The 16,413-nt window shown below is 38.7% G+C and overlaps 1 protein-coding gene across 9 annotated transcripts in view; it reads right to left on the bottom strand.

The window, feature by feature from the left end:
- Positions 1-16,413, bottom strand: part of TMEM260 (transmembrane protein 260) — a 99,459-nt gene that overhangs the window by 62,510 nt on the left and 20,536 nt on the right. For all 9 annotated transcript variants that reach the window (XR_002080659.2, XR_008417205.1, XM_019451710.2 and 6 more), the window contains 3 exons: positions 11,712-11,889; positions 10,052-10,165; positions 912-1,091 (listed from right to left, as the gene is read on the bottom strand). Coding sequence is in view for 7 of the 9 variants with exons in the window: in XM_019451710.2 (XP_019307255.2) it covers positions 912-1,091; positions 10,052-10,165; positions 11,712-11,889 (472 nt within the window). In the remaining 2 variants the exon portion in view is untranslated. The remainder of the gene's footprint in view (positions 1-911; positions 1,092-10,051; positions 10,166-11,711; positions 11,890-16,413) is intronic.

Here is a 16,413-nt window from a genome sequence, read left to right as displayed (position 1 = left end):
ATATATAGTTCTACTTCTTTTGTATGTCTCCTTGAGTAATAGACTGTTTAGTTTTTGTATGGTTTAGAATTTTCTATTAATGGTGTCAAATAACATGTAGTGTTCGGAGATTTGCCTTCGTAGAAGGCACAAAAAACACAAACCATGAAAGAAAAATCCGAGACAACTGTCTCTCTTAAAAACAAAAAAAACATGAGTTTGTCCTCCTATTCTTCAGATAACCTTTACCATAACCACAGTGTTTTGCCCTGATTTATGTTTTAGGGACAGTAGGGCCTTTTGAACTTTTATAATGCTATTTTAGTGAAATTATACTTTGTAAAGTATTTACACATAGGTTTTACAGTAAATAGTACCACGAACACTATTTGTCAAATGTGAAAAAAGGAAGTGTTTTGGTCAAGGTAGATTAAAAATTTTGAGGTTTTTTTTTTCTTTAATCTTTCCAAATATTTTTAAATCACAGACTGAGGGACCAAAGTGATACCCGATGCTAAGAATGAAGTGTTTCAAGTGCTGGCGGCAGAATCTTTTTAACTTTGTCATACCGAGAAATATATTCGGGATATACGACATTATGATGTCATGTTTTGGGATTCCAATTTTTTTCTAATGTCTGTTAAAGACCATATTCCAAGGAGCAAGTCTGTTATGTAAATAACTGAAATGAAAATTCTCTGTACTGTCATTGATAAATATTGTTTTTTTCAGTCAAAGCCCAGGCAGAACACTGAAGTTTTGTCATTTACTTCCTTAAAAGTGTTTTACTTATTTTTAAGAGTTTATCTTATTTTTTAAGTAATCTGTACACCCTACATGGGACTTGAACTTACAACCCGGAGATCAAGAGTCGCATGCTCTACCAGCTGAGCCAGCCCAGTGCCCCAAAAGGGTTTTAAATATAAATTTACCAGACTGAATGTTCCATATTCTTCCCTGAGAAAATGCGTCAAAAATCCTAGCAATGTTGTCTGGTCTCCCCAGGTCCAACGGGCTTGATTGAGGTAGGACGAGACAGGAAGGTAGACATAGGGCAACAAGCCAGCACCGAAGCACAGACTCAGCTTCAACAAAGAGCCCAGGGAGAGTTCCTGCATCAGAGCACATTGGGTTGTATAACAACGTTTATTTTAGTCCCTTCATCCCGGAACTTCCAGAACACAGCGAGGAAAACACCAAAATGTTTACTCAGAGCTGATCTCTCAATTTATAGTTAAGTTACCCCAGAATCCTATGTTAAACCTTCTGAGTCCTGTGGATTACTAGAGAATTGCATCAGCCTGAATTCCTTTGCATGGCAGGTGAAGCAAATAATATTAGTGAAGACTCCCGAGTATCATGTGGATTGCATCTTTTATATTTAAAACCATGTCATGACATGTATTATTCTAATACCAATTCACTTCACCACCATCATCGGGAGTAGGCTTCAACTATATTCTCTCTTGTGATTACACACTGATGATATGATTCTCTCTACAAGGGTTTTGGATATTTCGTGGAAATATTGGGCACAAATGAAGCTAGCTTTTAAATTACCTCCCAGCTCATCCAAATGCTTTCTCCTCAGTTTACATATAGGAAGGAGTACTGATGGAAATTTGTCGTATGTAACAATGCTGTTACGTTCGTATGAGAATGTATTTTTTCATCTGCACATTTCTAAAATAAAGGACAGTACTGACAAAGTCTCATAAAGATTATATCCAAAAGAATTCTGATATGCTAAAGATTCAAAGAGTGGTTGCTTTAGTAATTGGGAAAGGGAGTCTCTTACAAATATCATAATTGGAAATTGCCAACTTTTCCTTTACAAAAAAGGAAAATTCATATGTGACAATGAATACAAGAACCAAGGTTCACAGTCACCAGAAGTAGAACAGGCAGTTGACTTATATTAACATTTTCAAATAAACACTCTTAATTGAAAATGGAGTGTTTTTATTATAGTACTGATTTCATTAGATATTTCTAAAGAGGTAATGAGATGCACAAAAATGATGCATGAAAAGAGTGTAAGAAATAGCTAATCGGATAACATGTCTTTGCTATTCTTAAAAGTAATTTTAAATAAAGCAAATGTTTATATTTTGACAGTTCCTACATGTTATAAAGTTTGATTTAAAGTGGCACGATGCACAATTTTCCTTTTGTGGGGGAAATACACAGGGAGACAATTACATGAGAGCGTTTTCAGAGAGCACTGGAGAGTGGCTCAGAGTTCTAGCTGCACAGACATTAGAATCATCTGCAGAGCTTTTTGAAAATATTAATGCCTGGGCTTCACCCCAGACCAATTCAAACAGAATTATTTTAGGGTGGGATCAGCATAAATACACACACACACACACACACACACACACACACGCTCTCTCTCTCTCTCTCTCTCTCTCTCTCTATATATATATATATATACACATGGATGTATACATGCATATACATATATGTACACACATATACACACTTTTTAAAAGCTTCCTAGGTAATCTGAGTAGCGAGGGTTGCAACCAACTGACTCAGGACTTCGTACTCTGCCTCAAATCACCTGACCAGTGAGATCCAAGTACCCTGTCACTTTACTGGTAGACCTTATTCTAGCCTCTGCTATTTAACTAGTGAAAATGAAATGCCCTTTGAAGAGTCATACTTCCCAAAATGTCATCATGCATCAGTAGCTGACCTAAGTATAGGAAAAACAGGCTCTCAGACAAGGCTCCCACCTTATCAACTCTGAGTCCTGCATGTTTCATAGAAAGAATATGGCTCTTCTTTCAATTAACTAACACAAGACATTTCCTTTTTTTGTTATTATATTTATTTATTTTTGAAAGTGAGACACAGAGCGTGGGTGGGGGAGAGGCAGAGAGAGAGGGAGACACAGAATCCGAAGCAGGCTCCAGGCTCCGAGCTGTCAGCACAGAGCCCAACGTGGGGCTCGAACCCACAAATGGTGAGATCATGACCTGAGCTGAAGTCGGATGCCTAAGCCACCCAGGCGCCTGAAGACATTTACTTTTTAAGTTCCTGACTGTCAATGCACTGCTCTGGTATCTGAAAGCGCCTTCTCTGATGTCAGAAGCCTATCTACGAGTAAGGCCACCAAGATGGCAACATAGATCATTCCTGACTTCAGTCTTCCTCACAAAAACACCAGCTAGCAACTATCCATAGACAAGACATCATTGTGAAGAATCCCAGGATTTAGGGGTGAGGCTGAAGCGCACTGTGCACCACAAGGACTAAGAAGGGCCGTGTTAGGAAGAAGGAGGAGCACTCTGACTACATCACCCCACCCCTAGGCCAGCACCGCACTGCACTGGCAGAGCATCCCTGGGGCTAGTTTTTCCAGTGGGAAAAGACAGTCCCAGATGGACATCCAGCTCCCCCAACATGCAGGACACTTCCCAGGAGGCTCATTCAGTTCTCACCTCATGAGGACCATGGTGGGGGAAAGGGGTTGGCTGGGCTCAACCACTGGGATCACACAGACAGGAGACGGGGAGCAGGGTTTTCAGCAACCAGTGCTCAGATTTGGCAGATGGTGTCCCTCCTGGCAGCGGTGCCCAAACAGAGATCCCAGCCAGGGTTCACCCACCTGCAGGGCTGTGCCAGTAGCTGATCCCACCCTAAAATAATTCTGGTTTAATTGATCCGGGGTCTACTTTAACATAACAAAGTCCGCATATGACAAGTTCATAGCTAACATCATACTCAATGGTGAAAGAAGGAAAGATTTTCCTCTAAGATCAGGAATAAGACAAGGGCACCCACTCTTACCAACTCCTGTTAAACACAGTCCTGGAAGTACTACAGAGTATTCAGGCAAGAAAAAGAAAGAAAAGGCATCCAAATCAGAAAGGAAGAAGGAAAACTGTCTCTGTTTGCAGACGACATGATCTTATATAGAGAAAATCCTGAAGACGCCACCAAAAATCTGTTAGACTAATAAATGAATTCAGTAAGGTTGCAGGATACAAAATTAATGCATAACATTAGTTGTGTTTCTATAGACTAAAAATAAATTGCCTGAAAAAAAAGAAAATTATCTCATTTACAATAGCATCAAAACCAATAAAATATCTAGCAATAAATTTAACCAAGGAGGTGAAAAATCGATACACTAAAAACTAGAAGGCATTGATGAAAGATATTGAAGAGGGCACAAATAAATGGAAAAATATCCCTTGTTCACAGATTGGAAGAATTAAAAATTTTTAAGTGTCCATAATACAAAAAGCCGTCTATAGATTCAATGAAATCCCTGTCAAGATTCCAATGGCATTTTTAACAGAAATAGAAAAATGAACCCTGGGGCGCCTGGGTGGCTCAGTCGGTTAAGCGGCCGACTTCAGCTCAGGTCATGATCTCGCGGTCCGTGAGTTCAAGCCCCGCTTCGGGCTCTGTGCTGACAGCTCAGAGCCTGGAGCCTGTTTCAGATTCTGTGTCTCCCTCTCTCTGACCCTCCCCCGTTCATGCTCTGTCTCTCTCTGTCTCAAAAATAAATAAACGTTATTTTATTTATAACGCCACCCAGGCGCCCCTCATTTGTTAATCTTAAAATGTCTGCTGTAGGCGCAGAAGCCTGGTAGAACTCTCTCTGGGGACAGAGACGCTGGAGGGTACCATTTCTGGCGTTCTTTCTTGACCCTGTTATTGCCAGTGAGTGCGTCCCACTCCTGTGTGCCACTCCATCGTGGCTCTACCAAAGCCAGCCAGTGTGCACAGACCACACAGGGGATGCCCCTTCAGTGCGTGGATCTGGTGATCAAGGGGGATTGCATTTAGGAGTCCTATGGGTCTGAAACCATTGGAAAGACGGTTCTTAACAAGCTACCATCCCCAAGGGGCTGCACCGACAACAGACTAAAACACACCCTTAGCCTTCCTGTGAAAAAACTTCAGCCGGAGGGGTGGGGAAGATTCAGATTTACCACACATCTAAAGGCTCTCAGGGAACGCTGGCTGAAGGATACCACCTTTGAGCTCTCACCTGGCCTCACTACAGCTTGCTGGCATCTCCCAGAAAGAAGCTCATATACTCGCCTAGAGCCCCGAATTTGCATCAGTTCCTAAGGGGAGGCCTCCAGATTGCTTGGTCTGGAGGCCAGCAAGGCCTATGATTACAGTCCCACAGGACCATATATATATATATTTGCATACATTAAAGATGCTAATTGAAGTTCTAGTTTCCAATCAGCCTGAAACTAGGTGCTGAGATCCCTCCGTCTGGAACACTCACAGGCCTTGACACAATAACTGGAACCTACCAAGGAAAACCCAGGCTGCTCAGACAATCACAAAGGTTTGAGAGACAACTAGAGCAAGGTTAAACAATGAGGTACATCCCCTACACGATGCGACTCCTGCAAGACTAGGAGAGGCAGCCATTTTGCCTAGTATAAAGAATCAACCTCAGAGAGTCAAGTAAAATGAGGAGACAGAGGAATACATTTCAAATGAAAGAACAAGATAAAACCCTGGGGAAAAAAATCTTAATCAAACAGAGATAAGTAACTTGCCTGACAAAGAGTTAAAAGTACCGGTCATACAGATGCTCACCAAACTTGGGAGAAGAATGGACGTACACAGTGAGAAGTTCAACAAAGACATAAACATAAGGCAGTGCCAAAGTCACAAAACCAAAGAATACAATAACTGAACTGAAAGATACACTATAGGAGTTCGAGAGCAGGCTGGATGAAGCAGATAGAATCAGTGAGCTGAAATAGGGGGAGTGGCACTCACCCAAACCAAGCAGCAACAAGAAAAAAGTTGTAAAAGTGAATATAGCTTAAGAGATTCACAGGACAACATCAAGTAGAAAATCATGTGTGTTATAGGGGTCCCAGAAGGAGAAGAGAGAAAGGGGCAAAAAGCTTATTTGAAGAAATAATTGCTGAGAACTTCCCTTACCTGGGAAAGGAAAGAGACATCTGGATCCAAGAAGCCCAGAGACTTCCAAAGAAGATGATCCCAAAGAGACCCACACCAACACACATTATAATTAAAATGCCAAAAGTTAAGGAAGGAAAGAAGGAAGGAAGGAAGGAAGGAAGGAAGGAAGGAAGGAAGGAAGGAAGGAAAGAAGGAAGGAAGGTGGGGAGGAAGGAAGGGAAAAGAAAAAAGAAAATTATAGGCCATATCAGATATCCCTGATGAACATCAATGCAAAAATCCTCAACAAAATATTAGTAAACTCAATTTGACAATACATTTAAAGGATCATATACCGTGATCAAGTGGGATTTATTCCAGGGATGCAAGGATGATTCAACATCTGCACATCAATCAACATGGTACACCACATTAATGGAGTGAAAGATAAAAATCATATGATCATCTCAACAGATGCAGAAAAACCACTTATAAAATTCATTTACCATAAAAACTCCCAACAAAGTAGGTATATGGTCACTGAAAGGCCATACGTGACAAGCCCACAGCTAACATCATACTCAACAGCGAGAAGCTAAAAGCTTTCCCACTATTATCAGGAATAAGACAAGGATGCCCACTCTTAACATTCTTAATCAACATAGTATTGGAAGTCCTAGCCAGTGCAATTAGGCAGGAAAAAATATAAAAAGCATACAATTGGAAAGGAAAAAGTAAAACTGTCACTATTTGTAAATGACATGATTTTATATAATGAAAACCCTAAGGACTCCACCAAAAAGCTGTCAGAACTACTAACCGAATTCAGTAGAGTTGCAGGGTAAAAAATCAATATAAAAAAGTCTGTTGCTTTCTTTTTATACAGTAACGATGAACTATCAGGAAGAGAAATTAAGAAACCAATTCTGTTTACAATTGCATCAAAAAAGAATAAAATACCTACAAATAATTTTTTAAATAAATTTATTTATTTATTTATTTATTTATTTATTTATTTATTTATTTATTTATTTATTTAGAGAGTGAGCAGGCAAGAGGAAGAGAGAAAGAGAATCTTAAGCAGGCTCCATGCTGAGCATGGAGCCTGATGTGGGCTCGATCCCACAACCCTGGGATCATGACCTGAGCGGAAATCAAGAGTCGGACACTCAACCAAATGAGTCACCCAGGCGCCCCTACCTACAAATAAATTTAACTAAGGAGGTGAAAGACCCATACACTGAAAACAATAAGACACTGATTAAAGACACTAAAGAAGACACAAATAAATGGGAAGACATTCTATGTTCATGGATTGGAAGAGTTAGGACTGTTAAAACATGCAAAGCAGTCTACAGATTCAATGCAATCTCTAACAAAATTCCAAAGTCATTTTTCACAGAAATAGAACAATCCACTTGTATGAAATCACAAAAGATCCCAAATAGCCAAAGCCATCTTGAAAAAAAACAACAAAGCTGCAGGCTTTTCAAACTATGCTATAAAGCTACAGTATTTAAAACAGTATGGCACTGGGGTAAAAACAGACACAGATCAATGGAACAGAATACAGAGCCCAGAAATAAACCCAGGCACACATGGTTAATTAATTTATGACAGAGAGGCAAAAATACACAAGGGGAAAAGACCAGTCTTTTCAAAAAATGGTGTTAGGAAAACCAGACAGTCACATGCAAAAGAATAAAACTGGATCACTATCTTACACCACAGACAAAATTAACTCAAAATGGATTAAAGACTTGATTGAAAGACCTGAAACTACAAAATTCCTAAGAGAAAACATATACACACACATACATAATATGGAGTATTATTCAGCCACAAAAAAGAAGGAAATTCTGCCATTTGCAACAACATGGATAAAACTTGACAGTATTATGCTAAATGAAATAAGTCAGACTGAGAAAGGCAAATACTGAATGACCTAACCTATATGTGGGATCTTAAAAAACTGAACTCCCGGAAACACAGAGTAGATTGGTGATCACTAGAGGTGGGGTTTAGGGATTGAGGGAAGTGAGTGAATGTGGTCAAAGTGTGCAAATAGTTATGAAATGAGAAAGTTATAAAATGAGTAAGTCTGGGGGATGGTCATTATAGTATTGTACTGTACATCTGAAAGATGCTATGAGAATAGATCTTAAGAGTTCTCAACACATACGCACACACAATTTTAACTACATGAGGTGATGGATGTGTTAAGAACCGCATTGTGGTAACCTCATATATCAAATCATCATCCTATATACCTTAAACTTACACAATATTATATGTCAATTGTATCTCAATAAGCTGGAAAAAGAAAAAGGAAAAAAATGAAGACTGGAAAAATAAAAAAGACGCCGGCTAAGATCACGGACAGCAGGGTGTGAGGGCACCCCCATCTGTGTATCTGTCAATCTGCAAGGAAAATATTTGTGCCTCCTCAGGTTTGTACTCTATCGAAAAGTCTTCACTGAATTATATATATATTTTTTTAATTTTTTTTTTAACGTTTATTTATTTTTGAGACAGAGAAAGACAGAGCATGAACGGGGGAGGGTCAGAGAGAGGGAGACACAGAATCTGAAACAGGCTCCAGGCTCTGAGCTGTCAGCACAGAGCCCGACGCGGGGCTCGAACTCACGGACCGCGAGATCATGACCTGAGCCGAAGTCGGCCACTTAACCAACTGAGCCACCCAGGCGCCCCTGAATTATATTTTTTATGTTACATCTCCAACTTTAAAAATCAAGGGTTTATATAATAAAAGACCAGATAAAGAACTTTCTGGGGGCGCCTGGGTGGCGCAGTCGGTTAGGCGTCCGACTTCAGCCAGGTCACGATCTCGCGGTCCGTGAGTTCGAGCCCCGCGTCAGGCTCTGGGCTGATGGCTCGGAGCCTGGAGCCTGTTTCCGATTCTGTGTCTCCCTCTCTCTCTGCCCCTCCCCCGTTCATGCTCTGTCTCTCTCTGTCCCAAAAATAAATAAAAAACGTTGAAAAAAAAAATTAAAAAAAAAAAAAAAAAAAAAAGAACTTTCTGTATATTCTATAATACCACTATTAGACACTGCCTGCTACGCTAATATTCCTTACATAATGGACGTGATTGACTTCACAGAATCCAGTTCCAAGAAAAAGTTGATCTCTCCTGTCAATTATTATGTTCCGTTTTTATCTATTTTTGATTGCATAAGAATTTTATAACCTCCATGTTATCCTTTTTGCTTTGTTGCCAGAAGCTAAGGACAAAATATGTTCAAGTACAGTAAATACAATTACCTAAAGTTTTGGAACAATTTCCCTATTTCTGTATAATAATTTTATTAAACATGTATTTTCTAATATAATTCTGACTATAGCAACAAACAATGAAATGATAAATAAATGCAGCTGACAAATAAACAATAATTAACAAACCAATAAACAATAAGTAAAATGACTCCTGTGTTGGCTTTGTATTTAGATTGTTTCCACCTCTGGGAGGAAGACTGACAGAATAAAGGGCTTCTGTCTTTCCAAAAACTCACACCAAACTCAGCTCCCTGCCTTCTTACGTACATCTCCTAATGCCTTACAGAGTATAGTAATTTTCTCATGTTGCTTTATACCGCTATTTAAATTAATAATAATTTTTCCTTTGAGAGAAAGGAAAAGCTGAAATAAATTATCTTGAATTCTACAGAAATCTCTGCTGAGAAAACAGGATTGTTATTAACCAGAGATTTTATTTTTTGGGTCACAATAGGAGTGGCAGTGTCTTGTTTTGTTGGGCGCTGCATCCCTAACACCTAGGGTAGCATCTGGCGGCGAGCAGGGGCTTGACAAACAGCTGGATGAATGAATAAACTATTATGAATACACTATCCTTTGTCTTAGAACATATAATAAAACAATCAAGGAAATCTGTTACTAGTGTTGTAACTCCTATTTTTATCAAGGTGCTGTTCAGAATCACTAAGAAAATGATGAAACAGGCGAGATGCCACTGCAATCAATACTGCATTTTTGTAAATCCTATTTTTTTTCCAGTCAATGTTGTTAGAGCCCAAGGTCACTTACACATTATAGAAAACTAAAAAAAAATTTAAAGCTACACATTTTCTGATGCCATAAGTGTTATATCGGGCCTTAATAAAATATTATGAATTTTCATTAAAAACACTCAAAAACCTACCTTCTCTTTTAAAAGTCGGAAGAGAATCCATGGTATTATGCACAAAATATAGAGTACTATTGTGTGCTGATTACATAAGCTAAGGCCACAGCAGAAAGCACCAATTTTAGCTACCTGAAAAAAAAAAAATCTAAGTTAAAAATTTATCTAAAACTCGTAAGTAAGTACAATGGTAAAAAACTATTCTTTATATTAAAACCAAGCACTTGTACCATAGGTCAGGCTGAAGTCAACCTCTTAGACACAAGCAGTCACACTTCAACAGACACTAATATTTATCACCATTATTTTTTATAATATTGCCCATTCTCGTCCAATCACTGCAGTTTGACCTTACATGACTGCCTTCAAATTAAGTTTCCGAAAGTTCTGTGTGATGACTAGATAAGTCCTAACAATAATAGGATACTGTGTCATTGAAGTAAAACCTGTAACTAAAGCTCAGTCATTCTTTCCGTTTCATTTTTTCTCCTATTAAATAAAGTATAATAGGGACGCCTGGGTGACTCAGTTGGTTAAGTGGCCGACTCTGATTTCAGCTCAGGTCATGATCTCATGGTTTGGGAGTTTGGGAGTTTGGAGTTTGTGAGCTGCGCTCACAGCTTGGAGCCTGCTTCGGATCCTCTGTCTCCCTCTCTCTGCCTCTCCCTCTCTCTCAAAAATAAATAAATGTCAAAAAAAATTTTAATAATAAGTAAAATAAAGTATAACACTTTTTTATTTAGAAACCAAGTCATGGGTGCTGTTTTTGCTTTTTTTGAACATGTGCAATTTTCATAATCAGAAAAAGTTATTTTGAACAAAAAGTAAACTCTAAAGCATCACAGAACTGTTTATGGAAACCCTAGATAAACCAGGGTATTCTTCTGTTCATATATTCTTTAGCAACAAAAAGTTGCCTATACTAAGATGGTTTGGTACTTTCCAATGTGTAGACTGTAAGCTCCTAGAAGACCGGGTTCCTTCACATTTCAAATGATTCTGATATTAGCATTTGCCTTACAATTTATTGTAACCTCTTCTGAACTACTTTGTTTATACATTTGATACTCTTCTTATAGTTAAAAAATAGTACAATATTTTGGGGTTTTTTTGAGGGAGAGAGAATCTTAAGCAGGTTTCTCGCCCAGCATGGAGCCTGATGCGGGGCTTGATCTCATGACTGTGAGATCATGGCCTGAACTGAAATCAAGAGTCGGATGCTTAACTGACTAAGCCACCCAGGTGCACCCCGCCCCAACAGTACAAATTGGATCTTTTTGGCAATTAGAGAGTCAGTCAATGTACCATATTGGCATATAACCTAAGGTGGTCAGTCTGGAGCTTGGCCTCTTACGACCACACGTGCGCACATGCACACACACGTGACGGTGGGGCTAACCACCAAGCCTATCTCTCCCATAGGACTCGGAGGGGGTTCCAATCCTCTCATTCTCCAGAAAGCTTCTGAACTCTGAGAGGAAAAAAAGTCCCATGTTGTATAAAGGCTATCACGGGTCACCGTAAAAGCACTCAGAATATTTTCTCTCTCGACATGCCTAGATTACCTTGACAGTAATCAGATCAGATACACAGCGCCCAAACCAAAGTTAAAAGGAAATATAGCAACTGCCTAAAAATTAAAACAAAAAGTGATTTCACTTTGATCAAAATAGGTTACCTTTGATCTTTCTTTGGCGGTTGCTGCCTCCTCAAAATGTACAGTAAGAGCCATAAGCAGCCCCACAAACAGATTGTTTAAGCTGAAAACCTCTGCTGCAATGGACCAGTGCCATGTTAGACGAGAGAATGAAAACACCCCCGCAGCAAGGATTCCTCCAGCATGGGAGCCAGAAAGCCTGCAAATACAGATAACATGAAATCTTCTTTCCCAACAAAAAGAACCGACTTTATTTTCCTTTTTAGAAACTGTAGCGGCAGAAATTATGACAGTCACCCAGCCCTATCCCAACACATTATATGGTTAATACATTACTTTCATGTAATAATTTCTTCCCACACGTTTTAATTAGCAAGTCCATATATTAACTTATCAACAAATGAGGGAACGAGCCGGCTGGGTCTCCCATGCACTGAATGAGGTTTAGTTCTCAGATGGAACCTCTAGGATTCGAGCCAGTGCAGAAAGCCTGAAGTGATAGTAGCTGGAGAGATAACAAGTAGTAGCTGGAGAGATACTGAGTCACTTTTCTTGCTATAGCTGCAAAGAAGGATGGTCTGGTTAACACGGAGCTATGCTGAATTGTAAAAATTAATGAAATGGCAGAAGATCTATTCAGGAACACCCTTTCCCACTTCTTGTGGCATGTACGGACCTAGGCACCTTCCACACGACCACACTAGAGTGTATCCCTCAACATATGGCAAAGACATCTTCGTCACAATATTTGGTGATTTTAAGATCTTGAAAGTTAAGGTCTTAGTTTCTAGTGATTTCTTCTCAACACAAAGTTGAAGTTGAAAACGGGGTATCTTCTTTTAAAGACAGGGATGGGAATGTGAACTTCATTAACACAAAGAGAACCAAATGCTACACTTGGAAACAAATTTCTCAGCCCCAATGCCAACGAGAGGCAGACATCTCAAATAGATCAGGAAGCTGGATCTCAATCCAGAGATCTGATTTGAGACTGGCAACGTGATGGAATATGTTAGCACAGCAATGTCCTATTTCACTAGAAGTCTAAAATGATGAAAGAGCTGTTACCAAATATCTCTAACACGTGTTGCGATTCAGTAAGCATTACCATGTCTAATAGTTACAATATTATATAGCCCTAAGTCATCGCTTTTAAACTATATTGTTTTGTGTAAAAAGTGGAGTAATTTTGTGAAGTAGTTGTGGCTTTTAATCAAGCATTTTAGAAAAAAAGTTAAAATACAATTTTGATATCACTGAACCTGTTTTTGAGGTCCTCTTTGCAATTTATTTCTTTTCTTTCCCTTATAAAGGTCACCAGTTTCCTATTTCTTTCAGGGTTCCCCATTCTTCCAATGACCCTGATTCAACACATTAAAGCATTTCTTCCTTCCAAATTACATTCCAAATTCCTTTCAACTTGTCCTCATACTACCCTAGACTCAATTATTTTAATAGTTTCCTAAGTTGTCTTCTGTTTTCCAATCAATTCTGCAATATAACATCATATTAAACTTCTTAAAACATGCTCTTTATGACTACCTAGCCCCCCAATTTAAGGACTCTTCGTTGCCTGTAGGAAACGAGCCAGGCTGGAATCCACGCTCCCAGAGAATAGTACCTAGCCGCTAATTACCAGCATTATTATCTCTACCAACCAGTTAGGCTCCTCAAAATTCCCTAATAAGACATGCTTATTTCCAGTGCCATACATCTGCTCATGCTGTACCCACGAACTGAATGTCGTCTCAGCTTCTATTTATTCAACCTCTACTCTTTTCTCAAATTTCTCTTCAATTCCCAGGTTTCTAGCTCATCTTGGAATATTTATGGCATGTTAACTGCCTACAATAATTATTCTGACATTATTTTTGAGATGTGAACCGGAGTTAAACTTCATTTATATTGGAAGTCTTTAGCTCCAAGCACAGAAAGGAAACTCAGTGAATGAGAGAATGAATTAATCTTAAAGAATGGTAACATTTTTAAAGGAATTTCCATGTTTCATCTGTCAATATTATTTTGGAAAGTCAGCATAAGATATAAGATTCCTTCCTCTACTTAAAACATAAATTCAGGGTGCCTGGGTGGCTCACTTGGTTAAGCGTCCTATTTTGGCTCAGGTCATGATCTCATGGTTTGTGAGTTCAAGCCCCGCATCAGGCACTGTGCTGACAGCTCAGAGCCTGGAACCTGCTTCAGATTCTGTGTCTCCCTCTCTCTGCCCCTCCCCGCTCACGCTCTGTCTCTCTCTGTCAAAAAAATGAATAAGCATTAAAAAAAAACTTAAAAAAAACCACACACACAAATTAGCTTCCTTGGAAAACTGGCTGATTCCAGGTCTGTGGTAGCTCAAGTATAAAATGAATCTGAACTATCTTGTGCCAGAACGTAAGGAAGTGTTCAAAAGGGGACATGACAAAAGGACAAGGAGTCAGCTTAAAGGGGCCAAATCAGGGATAATTTAAATATCAATAATTATAGTAATAGATTGCAACCCAACGAATAAATAACCTATAGTGATATAAACAAATAAACAGGAGAAGAGAAAGTCCATAGAAAGTCAACAACTAATAACTGTATAAGAAATGATGGAATTTGGCAGTGATCACCATCAGAATAATGGATACCAAAATTAGTGGGTAAAAGTTTTGCAGTAACAGAAATATGTACATAACTCGAAAGGTGTCTGTCTAGAAATAGATTAACTACAAAAGGAAAAATGCTAACGTTACAGTGGCAAACCAGGCAGACACAATCTTAACCACATGATCAAAGTTAATGCCCAGAAATGGGACAAACATCATATACTTCCTGATCTAGTCCCATCAAAAGAATAGAGCATCATTTCTATGGTAATCTTGCCAAAATGTATTACCTGAAGCTACAGACAAATTCAAATTGAAGAACATTCTATAAAATAACTGGCCAATATATACCCCCGAAAATGTCAAGGTCTTGAAAGACAAAAACAAAAAGCAAAAAAAAAAACAAAAAACAAAAAACAACATAGGTCCATATGAAGACTAAAGGGATACAACAACAGAATAAAAGTATGATCTTGAATTTTCTTCTGTGAAATAGGATATTATTGGAATAATTGGCAAAATCTGAATCACCTCTATAGATAACAGTGTTGTATCAGTGATAATTTCCTGATTTTAAGAAATGCACTGTGGATATGTAGGAAAATGTGCTTGTTTTTAAGAAACACCCCTTGAAGTATTTAAGGGTAAAAGGGTACCATCTATGCAGCTTACTCTTAAATGGTTAAAAACAAAACAATACACACATATGGCTTGTGGCTAATGATATTGAGCATCTTTTCAAGTGCTTATTGGCTATCTGTATGTCTTCCTTGGAGATGTTTATTCAGACCCATTGCCCATTTAAAAATTAGGTTGTCCTTTGTATTATTGTACAGTTCTTCTCAACTTCCTTTTGATACATTTCTTTTCTGTGAAACACAGCCAGAGTCCATTGCTTGCATCCAAGAGCCCTGACTGAAACACGCTGCCTTCCCTCTTTGTTATTTCCATTACGTTTTCAAGGGAAACTATGTGAGCAAATTCTGAAAATAAATGCTGAAGATGCCATAGCTTTGTGAAAAGCAGAAGAGACAGCAGTATGTCTAAGAACAGAATGCATGCATACATACATAAGATATGAAGAATACAAAACATTTTGGAGGCCTCATCATTTTACTATGTGATTTGCGGTTTTCCTAGCAATGTATATAAGCTAAGCTTATACAAATTTCATTGATTTCAGCAGCCTTTTGTAAACAGTGAATATCCATTAAAACACACGTATTTCAACAAACTGCCTTTAAATCTGCTTTATGCTAAGATTCAGAATCAATCACCATTTTCTCGACCATGTAACATGTATAAATGAGTGGGTTAAAAAAACAGAGACATGGCACAAGAACAGACACTCAGATCAATGGAACAGAATAGAGAACCCAGAAATGGACCCATAAATGTATGGTCAACTAATCTTTGACAAAGCAGGAAAGAATATCCAATGGAATAAAGACAGTCTCTTCAGCAAGTGTTGCTGGGAAAATTGGATAGTGACATGCAGAAGAATGAACCTGGACCACTTTCTTACACCAAACAAAAAAATAAACTTAAAATGGATGAAAGACCTAAATGTACGACAGGAAGCCATCAAAATCCTCAAGGAGAAAGCAGGCAAAAACCTCTTTGATCTTGGCTGCAGCAACTTCTTACTCAAAACATCTCCAGAGGCAAGGGAAACAAAAGCAAAAATGAACTATTGGGACCTCATCAAAATAAAAAGCTTCTGCACAGCGAAGGAAACAACCAGCAAAACTAAAAGGCAAACCGACAGAATGGAAGAAGATATTTGCAAATGATGTATCAGATACAGGGTTAGTATCCAAAATCTATAAAGAACTTATCAAACTCAACACCCAAAAAACAAATAATCCAGTGAAGAAATGGGCAGAAGACATGAATAGACACTTCTCCAAAGAAGGCATCCAGATGGCCAACCAACACATGAAAAAATGCTCCACATCACTCATCATCAGAGAAATACAAATCAAAACCACAATGAGATACCACCTCACACCTGTCAGAATGGCTAACATTGACAATTCAGGCAACAACAGATATTGGCGAGGATGCAGAGAAAGCGGATCTCTTTTGCATTGTTGGTGGGAATGCAAGCTGGTGCAGCCACTCTGGAAAACAGT

This window comes from Panthera pardus, unplaced genomic scaffold (genome assembly GCF_024362965.1).
Source record: "Panthera pardus isolate Hobbes unplaced genomic scaffold, ASM2436296v1 HiC_scaffold_24, whole genome shotgun sequence".
Taxonomy (NCBI): domain Eukaryota; kingdom Metazoa; phylum Chordata; class Mammalia; order Carnivora; family Felidae; genus Panthera; species Panthera pardus.
The sequence above is the reverse complement of the archived record's forward strand: the minus strand, read 5'-3'. Positions and strand labels throughout refer to the sequence as shown.